This window comes from Schistocerca piceifrons, chromosome 3 (genome assembly GCF_021461385.2).
Source record: "Schistocerca piceifrons isolate TAMUIC-IGC-003096 chromosome 3, iqSchPice1.1, whole genome shotgun sequence".
Taxonomy (NCBI): Eukaryota; Metazoa; Arthropoda; class Insecta; order Orthoptera; family Acrididae; genus Schistocerca; species Schistocerca piceifrons.
The window spans coordinates 457,359,933-457,380,254 of NC_060140.1; the positions used below are offsets into that span (position 1 = coordinate 457,359,933).

At 40.0% G+C, this 20,322-nt stretch overlaps 1 protein-coding gene across 1 annotated transcript in view; it reads left to right on the plus strand.

Moving 5' to 3' along the window:
* LOC124787934 (ATP-dependent RNA helicase DHX8) overlaps positions 1-20,322 on the plus strand; it is a 139,583-nt gene that overhangs the window by 96,423 nt on the left and 22,838 nt on the right. Inside the window, exon 14 of the mRNA XM_047254924.1 lies at positions 17,786-17,967. Within this exon, the coding sequence (XP_047110880.1) occupies positions 17,786-17,967 (182 nt within the window). The remainder of the gene's footprint in view (positions 1-17,785; positions 17,968-20,322) is intronic.

The following is a 20,322-nucleotide window of genomic DNA, read 5'->3' on the forward strand; positions in this document are numbered from 1 at the left end:
CTCCATTCACGCCTGTCGCGACACCACTGGAGGCGGGCTGCACGATGTTGGGGCGTGAGCGGAAGACGGCCTAACGGTGTGCGGGACCGTAGCCCAGCTTCATGGAGACGGTTGCGAATGGTCCTCGCCGATACCCCAGGAGCAACAGTGTCCCTAATTTGCTGGGAAGTGGCGGTGCGGTCCCCTACGGCACTGCGTAGGATCCTACGGTCTTGGCGTGCATCCGTGCGTCGCTGCGGTCCGGTCCCAGGTCGACGGGCACGTGCACCTTCCGCCGACCACTGGCGACAACATCGATGTACTGTGGAGACCTCACGCCCCACGTGTTGAGCAATTCGGCAGTACGTCCACCCGGCCTCCCGCATGCCCACTATACGCCCTCGCTCAAAGTCCGTCAGCTGCACATACGGTTCACGTCCACGCTGTCGCGGCATGCTACCAGTGTTAAAGACTGCGATGGAGCTCCGTATGCCACGGCAAACTGGCTGACACTGACGGCGGCGGTGCACAAATGCTGCGCAGCTAGCGCCATTCGACGGCCAACACCGCGGTTCCTGGTGTGTCCGCTGTGCCGTGCGTGTGATCATTGCTTGTACAGCCCTCTCGCAGTGTCCGGAGCAAGTATGGTGGGTCTGACACACCGGTGTCAATGTGTTCTTTTTTCCATTTCCAGGAGTGTATATTAATAAGGAACCATTGCTTTAATGGTGTGGGATAAATAAGACCTCCTTAAACAATATCTATGACAGCAAATTACTACCTGCTGAGAGTTAGTGTGGTTTAATGTCAGTAAAGGGTGACACAAAACATATCAGAAAGAGGATAATGAATGTACAGAAGGAAGAGGGCTGAAGGAAAAGGACTGGTAAGATTTAGGAAATGAGGAAAGTTTGGAAAAGTCACCCAGAATCCTGGGTCAGGCAAAACGTACCAGACAGGATGAGAAGGGAAGACTGATTGTTGGAGATGGCACCAGATGACATTAGAAAACCTGAGAGCCCAAACGTGGAAGGTAGAGTAATACGCAAGACAGATATTACTGACAAAACTTTGTGCAAGAATTAATAAGAGTGCATTGTATGTCATAGAGGTGTGGGGGGACAAATAGGTCAGAAAATAAAGGTTATAGAAAACTAAAAGAAACTGCAGAAAGGAATAGTCACTGGGAAGAAATGATGAGACTGAAGCTCTCCACTCTTATTAACTCTTGCACCATGTTTTGTGAGTGATCTCTGTCTTGCTTCTTGTTGTATCTATCTGGTGCAGTCCCCAACAGTCAGTTTCCCCTTACCCATGATTCTGGGTGACTTTCCCTAACTCTACCCATTTCCTAAGCCTCACCAGTCCTTTTCCTTTACCTCTCTTCCTTCACCTCTGACCCTTCTGCCAGAAGATAGAGCCACTGGCTCTGAAAGCTTGCAAACTTCTTTAACCTTTATATGTGTGTTCTCCTACTGCTGCTATGTGAATAGAGTTTTTATCCATCCATTACATTATATGTAAAGAGGATTTTCAAGTCATCTTCACAGATGGCCACCCTAGTTTTATTTGTTTGCCTTTCCATGTGTGTGCATACCGTAATCACCTGCCTGAGCACAGTATGTACACTGGCCTATTACTGACTATGATCACAATACCAACCTGTAAAATCAGAGTTCTTGACAAACTTGTGCTACCCACAGTACACAGTACATAATAGAGAAATTACTCAGTTCTGTACCTCCCCAGAAATTGACAGACAGTAACATTACAAGTTGAATGAGGACATCTATACTGATAAGGTAATGAAAGAAACTGATTTCAAATGGGTTTGTAATTAAATTAAAAAAAAAAAGAGGACAAGATGCACGATGCCATAATGCAGCTAGCAGTGACCTTGATGTAAGGTGTAGACAGTGAGTATGATACCAGGAAGACGGTGCAGTAGTCAAAATCTCAGCGTGACTATTGCCGTTGGCAGCATATCTCAAGGCTGGAGTTGCGACATGCTGTAGGCAGCGCAGAAAGAACAGTTTTTCTAAATGAACTGGCTCTGTGTAGGATGAGTTGCGACATGTATTTTGGTTAGGAGCAGGTACATGCCAGATATTTGGAGTAAATGGTAAAATCAAGTTCTTTGGCCAGTGCAGCTGATTTAAATGTCAGTAAAGGCAGGCACAGGAATGGTTCATAGTAGCAGGTGTCCACCCAAATGCTGATCCTAGAATGGTTCACCAGTTGCATATTGTATGGGGTAGCAATAGCTTATTTCCCAAGATGGCAGCTGCAGCAAGTGGAGTACGGTACTGTAAGTACTCAAAAATAAAGAGCAGTCACCATTATTGATTCTGTCATTCCCTTGAGTGTGGTAGTCTTAAATGAAATAACTATCATCTGAGACAATGGAGCGTGGTAGTCTTAAATGAAATAACTATCGTCTCAGACTGTCCCCTTTGATTATGAATGAAAAATGGGTTGTCATCACATGGTTTATTGGGTGGCATGACCAGGTGTTTACTCTCGGTTTCAAACCGTACCTGGTTTATATGATGCCAAAACTTTCATGTTGGTCATATTCCAGTGTCAGAGATATTGTAGAATGGGATAAAAGTGTGTAGGGATTGAGGAATAAGCAAGTATGTCACACGTTTGATGCTGCATAGTAGGATGCTATCAACCAATACAAGCTGGTGTTGGTTTGCAATATAGTAGCAGAAAAATTCATGCCTGACTTGTTTTGTGATTCTGCTTAGAAGAGTGTTGGCTATAGCCTAAGCGAAGTTGTTGTTTGTCTTAATTGGAAAGCCCTGTGTTGTGTGGGTACTGGATAGTTGGATAATCCTTGAAGGTCAGTAAACCTCCACATCTAACTGAAAACATACCATTACATGGGCATTAAAATCCAATTTGGTGCTAATGGGAGATGTGAAAGGCTGATATATGGGACGTAAAAAAAAATGTACTGCACAAGTTGCAGGACACATTCCTCACACATAGATGAAAAAATTATGTTACATGAACATGGGTCTGGAAATGCCTTGTTTCCATGTTACAACTCACTTTCTCCAACTTATTAATTATTGTAGACACACACAAACACAATGCAGGAACATACCTCATGCAAGCAACTCTTTCTCACAGAACATGTTCAATATGCCCTCCATGAGCATTGATATATGCATCAACCCACTGTCATAGTGAATCTTGGATGCGCTGATGTATTGAATATGGTTTCACAGCCATCCATAATGTGGGTGTGGTGATTCTGAACATCTTGTACTGGGGTTCCATACGTAAGAGCTTTCAGATGCCTCCACAAATAAAAGTCCAGTGAGTTTAGACCCAGAGAGCATGGAGGCCAGGCGATTGGTCCCTCTCTACCTATCCATCTGTCACCGAAGCTATTATTTAGAAGCTGATGGACATTAACACTAAAATGAGGAGGCATTCCATCATGCATGAAGTAGATGTCTTGTTGCACAGCTAAAGACGCATCTGCTAAAAGATCAGGTAGAACATTCTCTACGAAATTATATAACTTTGTCCATTGAGCCTCGGTGGAACAGAGTGGGGCTCTACCAGTCACCAACAATGCTGGCCCAAACATCGACAGAAAATCTTTGTTGATGACGTGCTTCAGCAGTTGCATGAGAATTGACATCTGCCCATACAAGTCAATTGTGAAAATGTACACTCTGATCTCACTGAAAAGAGGCCTCATCTGTGAACAGCACCATTGCACTAAAATTAGAGTTGACACTTTGTTGAATAAACCAATCACAAAAGAGTACTTGTGCAGGAAAATCAACTCTTGATAGTGCCTGCACTCACTGTAAATGGTATGGATACAGCTTGCCCTCATGTAACATTGCCAGAAAGTCATGCGGTCAACATTCAGTGTTGCAGCTACATGTCTTATACTGACACTATGGTCATTGTCAACTGCATGACTTTCTGCCTTCCGTTGTATCCTCTTCCTTCTAGACCTCCCCCAGTCATGAGTCAGGTTTAAATGGCCCCATGTTCCCTAAGTCAATGATCAGTACGTTCAGATGGTTTCCTGTGGAGACACCTTCATCCTAGAAATCTCTCCTGGTACAAAAGATGAGTGTGAGCGCCATTGCTGTCAGCTAATCCATACATCAAATGGGTACCTGCCGTCTCTGCATTTGCCTACACTGCCATTGCACGAGCCAAATCTGTGTTTAACTCTACTACTTGCAGCTGTTGTCCTGAGCACTGGAACAGTGTAAACCTGTAAACAAGCAATGGCTTACGTTACATGGCGACAGGGGCATGTAAAACATAACACTGGCAGTGCACAATATAACCAGACGTCACCAAAAGTGCATGTTCCCCATGATTCTTACATTGTGTTCTTGTGTGTTTCCCTTAATTAATGAATTTGAGAAAATGAGTTGTAACATGGAAATAGAGCATTTCCAGACCCATATTCATGTAACATAATTTCTGTGTCTACGTGTGAGGAATGTGTGCTGCAATTTGTGCCATACATTTTTATTAAACCTCCTATGTTAGCATGTTGGGATGGCAGTTTGAAATTAATTTCACAGGTGTACTTGCTTTCAGGTAATGCCCTGTAGTGTAGTTGCTACATAATCTTTCAGTGAAAGTGAGCTGTGAGCCGAGAGAGGCCCAGCAGCACTTAGGGGCCGTCACAAGATGAAATTGTTTTCCTTGAAGGAAAAATACTGATGGTGATTTCTTTCCAAGTTGATTATTTGTGTAGCAGTGAGCAGTTTTGCGATTTTGATGTTTTCGATGCATGATGTTCCACCAAATCCGAATCTCTTATCATCATTTCATCCTCATCGATGCGCAAGTCGCCGAAGTGGCATCAACTAAAAAGGCTCTGCACCAGGCAACTGGCCTACCCGACTGGAGGCCCTAGCCACATGACATTTCAGTGGAAGCACCAACATTTTGCTTGGCTTGTACGTCAAACAGCATGTGGATCCAAGTATCTCCTGTCATGAAATTGCTTGTGACATTCTAGTGGGTATCTGAACTTAGCCCTTTTCCTATCGAGGTCATTGAGGGGATTATGTGCACCAACAACATTGCAATAATGTATATTTCCAAGAACCCCTTTTTTTTTTAGATACAATGATTTGAGAATAAGACCTATTGTAGTGAAGTACTGCTGTATGGGCTGATTACTTGTTTACTCAAGATGAGCCAGAAGTAATCAATAGAAGACTGAGAAATTTGAAACTTCCTGGCAGATTAAAATTGTGTGCCAGACCGAGACTCAAACTCGGGACCTTTGCCTTTTGTGGGCAAGTGCTCTACCAACTGAGCTACCCAAGCACGACTCACGCCCCGTCCTCACAGCTGTACTTCTGCCAGTATCTTGTCTCCTACCTTCCAAACTTCACAGAAGCTCTCCTGCAAACCTTGCAGAACTAGCACTCCTGGAAGAAAGGATATTGCAGAGACATGGCTTAGCCACAGCCTGGGGGATGTTTCTTGGGTAGCTCAGATGGTAGAGCACTTGCCTGCAAAAGGCAAAGGCCCCGAGTTTGAGTCTCGGTCCAGCACACAGTTTTAATCTGCCAGGAAGTTTCATGTCAGTGCACACTCTGCTGCAGCATGAAAATTTTATTCTGCATACTGAGTAATTTGCTTTTTAATTGTTGTCTTTTAACCCTCTGCTTGCAGTTGTGAGAACAGAGCATGCCATTTCAACATGTGCCTTGCCTTGGTGGTATCATTTGTGATGTTTTCCAGGTTGTTTCAAGATCCACTCAATTATGCAGGCACCCTGACCTTTCCAAATGAAAAATGCTGCTTATAACAGAGGCCAAATAGCTGTTAATTACTATGAAATGTTTTGATTGTTCATATAGAGCCAGTTGGAGGTATGCATCTGTTAAATCTATTTTAGAAAAACATTCACTTCACTTTATTGTGACAGTTATTCATCAGACCTTAGAATACAGTAAGTAATGTTATCTGGGGCCTTAAATATGAGCTTCTATTTGGCTTCGTAACAACAAGACAAAGTGTAGTCCACTCCCTAGAAGATATGGATTCAGCTATCCCCAGGGTAGCCAAGTTGTACAATTATACAGTTACATTATTTTTAATAGTATAAAGGATGGGGTAGGTACAGAAAATTTGTGGAAAATGACCTAGACACTCTCAGCCATTGCAAGACCAAGTGGGTTCTTCTTCTTCTTCCTCCTCCTCCTCCTCCTCCTCCTCCTCTGCATTTGTCCTGCACTGTAGTGTGATCCACTCGTTTAGTTCTCTCTCTCCACTTGACACGATTTTGTGTTGCATCAGGGTGGAGGCTTGCTGTCTTGAGATTTATATGGACAGTATCTAATCAGTGTTGCCTCAGGCTCTCAATAGATGGTTCACCATCAGCATGTGATGAAAAACTGTGTTCTGCTATTGCAGCTTGGTCTGCTCAAAGTATGCGACCATACCACTGTATCATCTCAGTGATAGGTGCCACTCCATACCACTTGCATATTTAACCACATGATCATTAAGTGTCAGGTTAGGTTATGGTATATTGATAACTTTTACTTATGGACCGTCTGACAGCAACTGAATAAAACACAATTTTAGTGCCATACGCGTTTCGCCTTTATTTTCTGCAAGGCACCATCAGTGGCCTGGAGTATGTACATATGTTAGCTATTTTATTTACATTTTTATCACTGTGCCTATAGGTTATAAACAGTTCTGGTGGTTGGTATTTCCTATTAAGTAGTAATGTTTTGAACTGTACTTACAGGTTGCGTGGACAGTTTCATACATATTACGCTCCTGTTGGATTTTTGGTGTTGTTGTTCTTGTTATGAACGCCAATTTGCAGTTTTTTCCACATTCCACAGCACTATGCACTGAACGCTTGTTTTAATGCAATGTTTTGGTTTCTGTTGTCGACTGTCAAATGTTTCTGCCAAAGATCAAATATTATTGCCAAACTTATGAGAGTAACTGTTGAAGTATCTGTGGTCTGTTCGTGTATGCATTTGTGTGTGCGTTTGTGTATGTGTGTGTGTGTGTATGAGTGTTTTTTGGTGTAATATTAATTTTATTTTATTTTTTTCTTTATTTTTTTTTGTCCTCTGTGTGTGTGTGTGTGTGTGTGTGTGTGTGTGTGTGTGTGTGTGTGTGTTTCGGTGTGATATATATTTTTTTGTGCTGTGTGTGCGTGTGTGTGCGCGCATGTGTGTATGTGTGTGTTTCAGTGTGATATATATTTTTTTGTGCTGTGTGTGTGTGTGTGTGTGTGTGTGTGTGTCTGCTTGTATTTTGGGGTTATATAATTTTTTTTTGGTGGGGGGGGGGGGGGGGGGACTGTGTGTGTGTGTGTGTGTGTGTGTGTTCAGATGTTGTGGGGAAGAGTTTTTTGTTTTTTTTTGTTTTATGTTATCATTTCCTTTATTGAGTGTAGTAGGGAGCCTGTGCTGATGTGTGTTTGTTCATTTATCACGTGTTTGTTTTCTGCTATGGCTTTCTGGATGTGGAAGTTTTCTTGCATTTGTATAAGATGTTTGTCATGGTTGCTTATTCTCATTATTTTCATTTCTTGTTCCATGTTTGTAGGATGATGGTTGTAGTGTTTTAAATGCTCTGCAAATGTGGAATGGTTTGTTTCATACTTCCAACATCTGATATGTTCTTTGTATCTTGTTTCAAAATTCCTGCATGTCATGCCTATGTATACTGCATCACAACTTTGACATTCAAGTTTATATATTCCTGATTGTTGGAATTTGTCCCTCTTGGTAGCTGGCTGGCTTAGGTGTGATTGAAGGGTTTGCCCAGGCTTATATGCTATTTTGCATATACGAACAGACCACAGATACTTCAATAGTTACTCTCATAAGTTTGGCAATAATATTTGATCTTTGGCAGAAACATTTGACAGTCGACAACAGAAACCAAAACATTGCATTAAAACAAGCGTTCAGTGCATAGTGCTGTGGAATGTGGAAAAAACTGCAAATTGGCGTTCATAACAAGAACAACAACACCAAAAATGCAACAGGAGCGTAATATGTAAGAAACTGTCCATGCAACCTGTGAGTACAGTTCAAAACATTACTACTTAATAGGAAATACCAACCACCAGAACTGTTTATAACCTATAGGCACAGTGATAAAAATGTAAATAAAATAGCTAACATATGTACATATTCCAGGCCACTGATGATGCCTTGCAGAAAATAAAGGCGAAACGCGTATGGCACTAAAATTGTGTTTTATTCAGTTGCTGTCAGACGGTCCATAAGTAAAAGTTATCAATATACTGTAATATTACACGCAACTGAGGAAGACAGGACCAAAAAAGTTGAAGATGTCAATACAGCTATGTCAAGCATTCCCTGTCAACGTGTAACATCTGAGACGCCATAAGACGATACAGCATATAAAATTCAACAAAACATGCAAAAGAACGATTTAATTCCAGGTTACATTAATGTAAAGGTTAAAAACAGTTCTACAGTGGCACAAAAGTCGAAATCATTTGCAGAACGATATTGGTTGCTACATGAAATTAAGATGCTCTATTCGAAATAACAGCACCTAAACATGGTGCTCTATGAGACTCATCTAGAATTGGCAAAAAACGTAGGAAACGCCGCAGTTTTCATGGCACTAGTAGAAAAAACTGAGCACAACACATACACAGCAATGAAACATTTACAAAACAAACATAAACACAAGATAATGAAACTAACAGTAAAAAAGACGCAAAAATACATTTACATTTTAAATGTGAAATCACATGAACACCAACACACATTCCATCCACGCTTAGTTAACCTAACAGAGACAGAACTACACGAAAATGAAAAAATGCTCTTGGAAAAAAGTTTGAAACACTGCACCAATAGCAAAGTGAACAATCAATACATAGAAAATCTCATAGTAGAAACCGAACACATCCTTACACGTGAAGAACAACAAAATAATTGTGAAATAAACATAGGACTGACAAGAGAACTAGTAAAAGAAGAAAAAAAAGGCATAATAAAACAAACACAGCAGACACACAATAAGAACAACCCAACAGAAGCAGCTACTATGAAAAGGTTAAAACAAAAGTTAACAAACAATAACATATTAATAACAAGAGCAGACAAGGGAAATGTAACAGTACTCATGGATAAAGAGCAATACATCACAAAAACCAAGGAATACATAAACAGCAACGCCATACAAAAACTGAAGTCAGATCAAACTACACGATTCCAGGCAAATGTGAAACGAACACTGAAAAACATTGAACACACACTCACAGACAAACAGAAATACTACTTAACACAGAAAAACCCACAAGCACCAACACTCCGCAGTCAACCAAAAGTACATAAAGACTGAATGCCAATGAGACCTGTTATCAACTTCAAGAAAGCCCCAACATACCACATAGCCAAACACCTCCAAAAGTTGGTTACAAAACACTATAAAGTAGAAAACAACAGAACAGTGATAAACACTGGAAACCTAATAGAAAACATACAGGTACCACACACAGCATCACTGATTTCATTCGATATAGAAAATATGTATACCTCCATCCCTATCACAGAAACAATAGAAATCATAGAACAAAATCTCTCATCCCACAGCAACCTCACCACAGACGCAATAAAAGAAATAACAGATATGCTCAGACTGACAACTGAACAAAACTACTTTCAGTTTGAGAAAGAATATTATCTACAAACTGATGGACTGCCCATGGGATCCCCAATATCAGGAACACTAGCAAACATTTTCATCAGTCACCTAGAAAATCAGATATTTGATAAGATAACCACAAATGAAAGTTTCAAAATCATATATTGGTACAGATACGTGGATGACATTATTTGTCTTGTAGATGAGCCAAGTGAAAAAATAGATGAACTCCATTCAGAAATAAACAAAGCTCATCAGAACATAAAATTCACACTTGAAAAAGAAAAAGAAAATCAAATAAATTTTCTTGACATTACAATTAAAAAAGAAAATGGAAAACATACATTTAACATCTTTAGAAAACCAACAGCCACAGACACAATAATACATTCCACATCCAACCACCCCCACAGCCAGAAACTTGCAGCACTAAGACACGTGTTACGTAGATTAAACAGAATCCCGCTCAGCAAGAGAAACTATGAACAAGAAATGAGTACAATCATACAAATAGCTATGAACAGCGGGTATGACACACATGTGGTACACAGGCTCAATCAAAAAATAAAAACACAAATAACAAACAAACACAACATTTCCACAATACAAAAGAACTCACAAGCTGAAAACTTACAAACACACCCAACAAACACACACAATGACAACACCACACAGAAAAGAACCAGATGGTACACCATGACCTACACACATAAACTAACACGCAGAGTTGCAAACATCCTAAAGAGACAGGGCTTCAAAATAGCATATAAGCCTGGGCAAACCCTTCAATCACACCTAAGCCAGCCAGCTACCAAGAGGGACAAATTCCAACAATCAGGAATATATAAACTTGAATGTCAAAGTTGTGATGCAGTATACATAGGCATGACATGCAGGAATTTTGAAACAAGATACAAAGAACATATCAGATGTTGGAAGTATGAAACAAACCATTCCACATTTGCAGAGCATTTAAAACACTACAACCATCATCCTACAAACATGGAACAAGAAATGAAAATAATGAGAATAAGCAACCATGACAAACATCTTATACAAATGCAAGAAAACTTCCACATCTAGAAAGCCATAGCAGGAAACAAACACGTGATAAATGAACAAACACACATCAGCACAGGCTCCCTACTACACTTAATAAAGGAAATGATAACATAAAACAAAAAACTCTTCCCCACAACATCTGAACACACACACACACACACACACACACACAGTCCCCCCCCCCCACCAAAAAAAAATTATATAACCCCAAAATACAAGCAGACACACACACACACACACACACACACACACACACACACACACAGCACAAAAAAATATATATCACACTGAAACACACACATACACACATGCGCGCACACACACGCACACACAGCACAAAAAAATATATAACACACCGAAACGCACACATACACACACGCGCGAACACACACACGCGCGCACACACACACACACACACACACACACACACACACACACACACACACACACAGGACAAAAAAAAAAAATAAAGAAAAAAATAAAATAAAATAAAATAAAATTAATATTACAGCAAAAAACACTCATACACACATACACAAACGCACACACAAATGCATACACGAACAGACCACAGATACTTCAATAGTTATTCTCATAAGTTTGGCAATAATATTTGATCTTTGGCAGAAACATTTGACAGTCAACAACAGAAACCAAAACATTGCATTAAAACAAGCGTTCAGTGCATAGTGCTGTGGAATGTGGAAAAAACCGCAAATTGGCGTTCATAACAAGAACAACAACACCAAAAATGCAACAGGAGCGTAATATGTAAGAAACTGTCCACGCAACCTGTAAGTACAGTTCAAAACATTACTACTTAATAGGAAATACCAACCACCAGAACTGTTTATAACCTATAGGCACAGTGATAAAAATGTAAATAAAATACCTAACATATGTACATATTCCAGGCCACTGATGATGCCTTGCAGAAAATAAAGGCGAAACGCGTATGGCACTAAAATTGTGTTTTATTCAGTTGCTGTCAGACGGTCCATAAGTAAAAGTTATCAATATACCGTAATATTACACGCAACTGAGGAAGACAGGACCAAAAAAGTCAGGTTAGGTGTTCACTGAAGCATTTTTGTTTTCATTACAGCAAGTAGTTGCCATGGTTCTTTTTTGCAGGCTTACTCTGCACCATAGGGGCAACTGGGCATATTGCATAGTGATCTATTTTCCATTTGATTCAGATTCAGTCTCGGGCCTTATTATTGCAAATCTCACCAGTCATTGTCTGCCATTTAAGCTATTCACTGCTAATGCAGTTAGTGATTTCAGGAATGAGTGAGCCATTGGTATCAACTTTTGAGCCATGATGCTTGAAGGTATTTGTGTTTGGCAGCTCTATGCCGTTCATATTGATAGTGCCTGTGTTATTTGCATCTGTTGACAGGTATTCAGTTTCTTTTATATTGAGGCAGTTCTTTCATGCTTGGACTTCTCGTTGAAAGTTGTTCAGTCTCAGCAGCCAGTAGAATGTCATCAGGATACAGCAGGGTCCAAAGTGCTAGTTTCTGAAGATCTCTAGTGACCATGTCCATTATCATGATGAACAGAAGGGGATACAAAGCTTATCCACAGAAACAGGGATGTCAGATGATACTACAACACCAAAAGGTATGCAACTTTTGGGATAGTGCTACAGTAGCTGGACTCATTCAGTTGATTCTTCAGGTACTTCATGCTCTGAAAGAGCAAACCATATGAGTTCCATGGCCCTATGTTGAAAGACTTTTCCAGGTCCAAGAAAGTGAAAATGCTTAGACTTCTCACAGTATTTCTCAGTAAGCAAGTTACTTGCATTGATGGTATCTGCTGCCCCACAGCCTTTCGCAAAGCCACGCTAATTGGTGGTGCTATTGACAATCTTACGTATTCTGCTGCAAGGCATACGGGTCATTAGTTAGAATATTCAGCTGGATTCCCCTTCTGTTTACAAGTTGGAACTGTGCTCAGTATCCACTCCATTGGTATCTTCTTTGTTTCACTGATCTTGTTGAGGAAACCTTTTAACCAATCAGCTGCCTCCCTGTGCCTGATCTCCACAGTTCTGCTGGCAGACCATCTGGCTCAATCATTTTCTCAAGTTTAATCTTCTCTGTGGTTTCTAGAACTTCAGGCTTGATAATCAATATGATGGGATCTTGAACAGGCACCAACTTTTGTACTGGGGAATGTGGGAACACTTCAGTGGAGACTACTGGTGCTTTGCAGCTTTCTTTTAATCAATGTTCAGTTACCTTCTTCATCACAAATGCCACAGAATTTTTCTACACGTGTTGTTCATCTGTGCCGCTCCTTTGCTCAGCAACAGATATTTCACATGTCAGCTGGTGTGTCAAGCCTTTCATACATCTCATTGCAGTGGGCGTATATGGCTACTGCAGCTACCTTCACCTCATCACAGCTAGCAACACAGTAGGTGTTCCAATGTTGAGATGCCTTTGAAACAACCAACTTGTAATAGTACATTTTTTTGCTCTCTCTTTGTTCTTAGCATATCCTGTCCACAACAACATCTAACGATCTATTTTATGGAATCCAGGTTTGGAAATGAGGCAGTTTTTTCATGGGTACCTGCTTTAACATGCTTTTTAATCACTTTGATTGATGTAATGGAAATGGATGAAGATCAGAAAATTCATGCCACACATTACTAGGGGGCTGGAAAAAGTATAACTCTCATTACCAAATTGACCTGTTCAGTCTTTGATACAAGACTACCATCAGAAATTACTCCAAGGGGTATGCAAGATATACGAGAGAGACAAAACATCCACAGACTTCAGAAAAATGTAATCATTCCAATTCCAAAGAGGGTAGGTGCTAATAGATGTGAATACTACTGAACCTCATCGAAATCTCTTGACCTCTTTAACTTAAAAAATTATGGTACATCCGTGTAACCATAGGGAAAATGTGACAAACACGTGTTTATTAGAAACACTGATGCACTTGTGTCCACTTGGAATGGAACACAAAAATGTTAATTTGCAAGTCAGTCATTAACTTTGCCATGGCTGTTTCTGACTTCCTGATTCTGTTTGCAGTCAGTGTGCTGCTGTTAAATGATACACACTACTATGTAGAATAGCTGTGGGAGGCACTGTGCCGTGTCTGTACAGTGCAAATAAATGCAACCCTTTCTCCAATGAGATTAGTTGTGTTGAGCATATTGCAAAAAACCTCTAGGGCAACAAGACTACATTGACTTTTAATGCTTTTGCTGTGGCAACAGAGACAAAGACTTAGGAGATAATGTTGATGCCGTGAACCTCCTCCACAGGGAAGCAGTTGTGGATTTTGCTGCAACACTGGTATGGCTCATCATGCACTCAACTGTATTGAAAAGGACTATGACATTGGCTGTTTATCAGTGTGATGCTTTGCTAGTACCACATTGCCACATATGTGAATTACAGTAACTTGCCTTGAGAGAAGCAGCCATAACAGAATTATTCCACCTGGTATGCAAGATATATGAGAGAGGCGAAACATCCACAGACTTCAGAAAGAATGTAATCATTCCAGTTCCAAAGACAGCAGGTGCTAACAGGCGTGAATACTATTGAACCACCAGTTTACTAAGTCTTGGCTGCAAAATGACAGGAATTATTTACAGAAGAATGGAAAGAAGCTGACCTCAGGGAAGATCAGTTTGGGTTATGGTGAAATGTTCGGAACACATGAGGCAACTCTGACCCTATGACTTATCCTAGAAGATAGATTGAAGAATGACATCAATAGCATTTGTAGGTTTGTAAAAAGCTTTTGACAGTATTAACTGAATGACACCCCTTGATATTTTAAAGGTAGCAGGGATAAAATATAGGGAGTGAAAGGTAATTTATACCTTGCACAGAAACCAGACTGCAGCTGTAAGGGTCAAAGGACATGAAAGGAAAGCAATGATCGAGAAAGGAGAAAGGTAGTGTTGAACCTATTGTTGAACATAACTGTGATGTTATTGGATCTGTACATTGAGCAAGCTTTGTGAAAGAGAATTATAATTGAGGAAGAAGAAACAAAAAGTTTAAGGTTTGCCAATTAAAAATCCTAAAATGATTAGGAAATAAGACACTAAAAGTAGAAGATAAGTTCTGCTACTCAGAGAGCAAACTAATTGATAATGGCTGAAGCAGAGAGGATATAAAATGCAGACTGACAACAGCAAGAAAAAGATTTCTGAGAAAGAGGAATTTGTGAACATCTAACATCAATAGAAATTATAAGACTTTTTTTTCAGAGTTTAGTTGTCTGGAGTGTAGCCTTGTATGGAAGTGGACTATAAGCAGTTCAGGCAACAAGTGAATAAAATCTTTTGAAATAGGGTGCTATAGAAACTTGTAGATTAAAAGGGAATAACAAGTAACAAATGAGGAGATTGAATTGAATTGGGGGGGGGGGGGGGGAGGGAGAGATTTATGGCATAACTTGATTGAAAGAATGGATCAGTTGATAGGTCACATCTGAGGCATCAGGGGATTGTTCAGTTTGCTAATGGAGTGAAGTGTCATGGGAAACTATTATAGAGGAAGACCAAGGCTTGGATACAGTAAGTTGCAACAGTTGTAGGTTGCAACAGTTGTAGGTTGCACTAGTTACAAGAACTAAAGCGACTCTTCATAGGATAGACTAGCACGGAGAGTGACATTAAATCAGATTTTTGGCTAAACAACAAATAGGAATTCTGATATGGTATACAGAGAGCCAAATGATACATGGCATGTATACAAAATTATAGTGTGTGTAGAGGAGATAAAAAGAAAAATCTTTTTATGTGACATGAAGATTTTGATGCTAGTAATGTCCAGAGACAGTGTTCAGACTCCTGTGTGATGAATATTGTTTTAGAGATATTGCTGAAAATGTCATCCATTTCATTAAGACATTACTTGTGTCTGTTCGCTAATGATTGTATAACGCGCTCAAAACAATCAGGTGCTTCACAAATAATGGCTGCAGCTTCAACCGAATGGGCAACCAGCTGTTCTGGAGTGCCTATCAATGCCTCATGCACCAAATACTCCATCTGACCCCACAAAAAGAAATCTGTAGGAGTGAGGTCAGGAGAATGAAGTGGCTACAGTACTGACCCATCCCTCCTAACCCAACAATTGAGCAAAACATTGTCTAAATGTTCTTTCAGATGAATGGCAAGTGTGGTGGCTCCCTTTCAGGCTGTAACCATAATCATTGCCTAACTGCTAGCAGGACATTTTCCAACAATCATAATAGTACTTTGCAGAGAAATATGCAATGAATTCCTCCATTGAGCATGTTATGTACAAGATAAAAACCAATCAGCTGGCTTACCCTTCCTAGTTGTAAGATTTAACTGTGTTGCAAATTAGATTTGAGTGTCAATGTGTTGCATATGAAGCAGTTAGACCAACTGTGAATGTTGGCCTAAGAGAACCCTTAAAGGACGGCTAGTTGGGAATACGGTGTGCCTGTGATGTTTTTCTCACATAAAAAATGTTTCTTTTCATCACCTCTAAACACTAAAAATTCTGAGACAGACTTTTATACACCATGTGTACAGATTACATATGCCACTTTTGGCACTTAACTTTCATGCTCTCCTCCTCTTGCTGGCTTTTTCTGATGGTTCTTATAGCAGTCAATGATACACCTGAATCAGACAACTTATAGTTCTTGATAAGAATGTATGGTAAAATGCTGTTTATTAAGGAATTATGACATAACATTTTTTGTGAGGAACTTTAGCAACATTGGGCAATTCATTTTACTGAGATAAATTGGATACCTTCTCCAGACAGGACTGGTGGAGATCTTGACTGATGGAACTGGCTGCACAATGTTTGAAGGAGTCCCATATTGCAGAAAAATGATCCTACATTCGCACATCCATGCGGTTGAAATGTTGGAATGACATTGGTGTGCGAAAGACTCTCATCTTTTCAGGATAAAGTGGTACCGGTTGATATGCTTGCAGATTTTCTGTTGCCCATATTCTTCGATTCTGTGTATTGACATGTCCTTGGAGATGGAAATCAGTGTTGTATGTCCACAGACTGTTCCATGGGCATCCGTTCTCCATTTCCATGCAAGCAAGAAATGCCAGAGCGGATGTTTGTCTTTCTTGCAGATCAACAGGAAGCAACCCCTGAACATGAGTGATTTTATGTGGATAGCAATGCAGGATGTTTCATAGGATTTTATGCTCTGTGCTCACAGGTGTGCCCAATGTTCAGGCATTTCCCCATGCACCACATGTTTGCACACGACTGTTCGACCCCTCCTGCAATGCTTTGGCCACATATTTGGCAGACTTTGGATCATCTGCTTTCCTCCCTATGCCACATGACACTTCGGAAGAACCTGTCTTTTTGAATTTTGTTATCTTTTTTCCAGATTCTTAGCAGATAACAGACCGATGCCCTTTTTTATACCCTCGAGTGTACCAGAACTTCTGCAGGGCTACTGGCACACAGTTACTTCTCATGTAAAAAAGCTTTACCAGCAGCACACGATCCTTCATGGAGACAGTCATGTTGGATATGTAGGATGCAAATTGAGGAACAGTGAGGGCGTCATATTCTGATGCTTACAGCACCATCTATTCATCAAATTTTTGTTAATTTTTTCTTGCCTCATTAATTTTCCCCCTGTGTCAATAATATGCTGTTCAAATTTGACCTCATTCAGAGCAGTGGTTCTCTTTCTACGGTGTTTTGAAACTGGAATTTTAGTTATGGGCGCCCTGTAGATTGTGATCCTCATCTCGCAATTAAATTGTACAAGTTTCTTTCGTTATCACCTCTCCTTTCTTTTCTTTCATCGTCTCTGCGGCGCATTATTTCTTCTAAGTAGATCTATGTAGCTCTCTGTCTCTCTTTTGTGTGTGTGTGTGTGTGTGTGTGTGTGTGTGTGTGTGTGTGTGTTTTTTTGGGGGGGGGGGGTGCATTTCATTTTAATGCTGCGTTACTTACTGTTTTGGTCCCAGGGCTATGATTTTGATGAACTAAGTGCATGTGTTTTCATGTTTCCTTGCTTAATTGTTTTTCAGTGTCACTGACGACTTTTCCCATGTTTGCAGGTGATATACTACTATTTTTAACCGGTCAGGAAGAAATTGATACAGCTTGTGAGATTCTATATGAAAGAATGAAATCATTGGGGCCTGATGTACCAGAACTTATCATTTTACCAGTGTATTCTGCTCTTCCAAGTGAAATGCAGACTAGGATCTTTGAGCCAGCACCACCAGGATCGCGAAAGGTACAAGAAAGACTTATAATCAATATGTTTTTTGTAAATAAGGCTTCAGAAAACTTTTATGTGAGCATTTATTCAATTACATTGGACATCAAATGTAATAAAGGGATGGAAAAACACACACACACACACACACACACACACACACACACACAGAGAGAGAGAGAGAGAGAGAGAGAGAGAGAGAGAGAGAGAGAGAGAGAGAGAGAGAGAGAGAGCTTTATGTGTTGGCATAAAGTGATTAAAAAATGATTTCATGAGTAAATGACACACTATTTTTAAGTACCAGGTTGAATGGCCATATACTGTATTTTATTCAGGTATTAAGAATTATGAAATTACAGTTGGAGATTGCATGGTAAGAGATGCTCTGCTCCAGTAACTTATGCAGAAAACTCTTGCAAAAAGTCAAACAGAATCGAATAAGAACTACTATTGTCTCAGGATCTATCATTTCATCATCACCACAGTCCATTACTGGACCACTTGTAATACTTTATTTTAAATATCTATGTTTGGCCTTTCCACCTCCCCTAAGAGTTCTATTAGTTCAGTCATACTCTATACTTATAACAGTCTTTTTTTTTTTAGGGGCAGTTAATATAAACATCACTGACTGATGGTAAATTTTGGCGTTAGTTCAAAAATTGAACTGTATTCAGAGTCCCTCTCTCTTGTATAACACTAAACTTGGATCCACTGAAAGAGGTTCAGTGTTGATCTAAGTTAGCATAAAACATGCTTGGCAACACAGCTAAAATCGGCTATTGACATGAGTATCACACTTCTGCTTCAGATGTTAATCATACGGTACTTCATAGATATGCAGTATTTATTATCGATGGTGTTATGGTGTAAAGTTGGAGGAAAGTTAACAGATAAAGCAGTGACCATCAAACTTCTCCCAGTACAAAAAAAAATATTTGTTGTTGGAAATCAAGTTGGGCTAATATAGAGACACAATAGAATGGGAACAAAACCTAATAAAGCCACTATGGCCAACAGGAAAAGGAGTAATTGGATTTTTGTAAATACATTGTTGGTAAATTGTGCACTCATTGCATTGTGACTCCTGTTAGCTTCATTTTCTGTTGGTAATGGAATTTCTTTGTAGACAGATTTTCAGCGTAGTTACATGTGGTGCTTTGTATACATTTTAATAAAGTCTGATTACACTTCTCGTCTGACATTGCTTGTATGTTTAATGAAAACAACTCATGACTATTCCTAAATATTTGTACAATATCACCACCAGGAGATTTTATGGGGACATGGGTAAAGTCAGTAACACCTAAAACACCTGGAAAATGGGCTATTTATAAAATTTATGCTGGGTTTTCCTCACATCATTTTCTTTTGTAGGTTTAGTATCCCCACCAGCAGATATCGCAATGGAAGCAGATGAACTGGCGTGTGTAGAACAGCAGAATGCAACCTGTTATGGAGGGAACACCCATCGTATCTTATGGGCAGACCCGCTGATGTCAGTGTTTCCTTGTGAGCAGCAGTAAGTGTAGCATGCAGTGCCCATGCAGAGTTAGACCACTGCGGACCTAGCCAAGCACTCATGCTGAGAGTTGTTGTGTGCTCAGTCATTAGCTACCAGTGCCAGCTGCACGCCGAGTTATTGTTGTGTGCATATCGCTGTGGGTATGATTGCTCCGCTTCACATAGTTCAGGGCACACGATGAACTAGTGCCATTCATGGGGTTCTTTTTCCCAGTTGTTACCGAGTCACTGTTGGCCTGAACTACCATGTCGACCATGTTGAGTAGCAGTGTTGTCACGCCTTTGGCAGATACTAAAGTAAGTATTTTGATGAATTCTTTCTTCAGTGAGGCCGTGTAGGCCAATACCTTGTGAACAATTCTGTAAACAGTCGCAACATTTGTTTTAAATAAATCACCAACCACCATCTGAAAGTGTCCTGTAGCATAAAATCTTAATGCTGAAAGTAGCATCTGCATTTTAGTCAGTGACTGGTTTCTTTTGATTGGTTTCAGCAGACATTCTCTCAGCCTTAGTTCTAACTGCTGCACAATATTTTGTCCAGCTGAAACTTCAGCTTAAATGATTTATCATTTAACTTCAAGAATTGATTCGTCCATTGTCATCCACACTAGACTCTTCGGAATACTCAGATATCTGTTAAGTAAATAAAAGAAACCAGTACAATTTACATCATGTAATGTTCTTGCCTACAGAATGCTGCCCACCACAGTGTTTGGAAAATAGGAAGTATGATGTGGTTTCAAAACATAATTTGTTGTTGTTATATTTGTGACCAGTACAGTAGAGAAACTAATATGAAATGGAAATAAAAATCCAAGTGTTAACCTGGGTTCAGACTTGAACTCT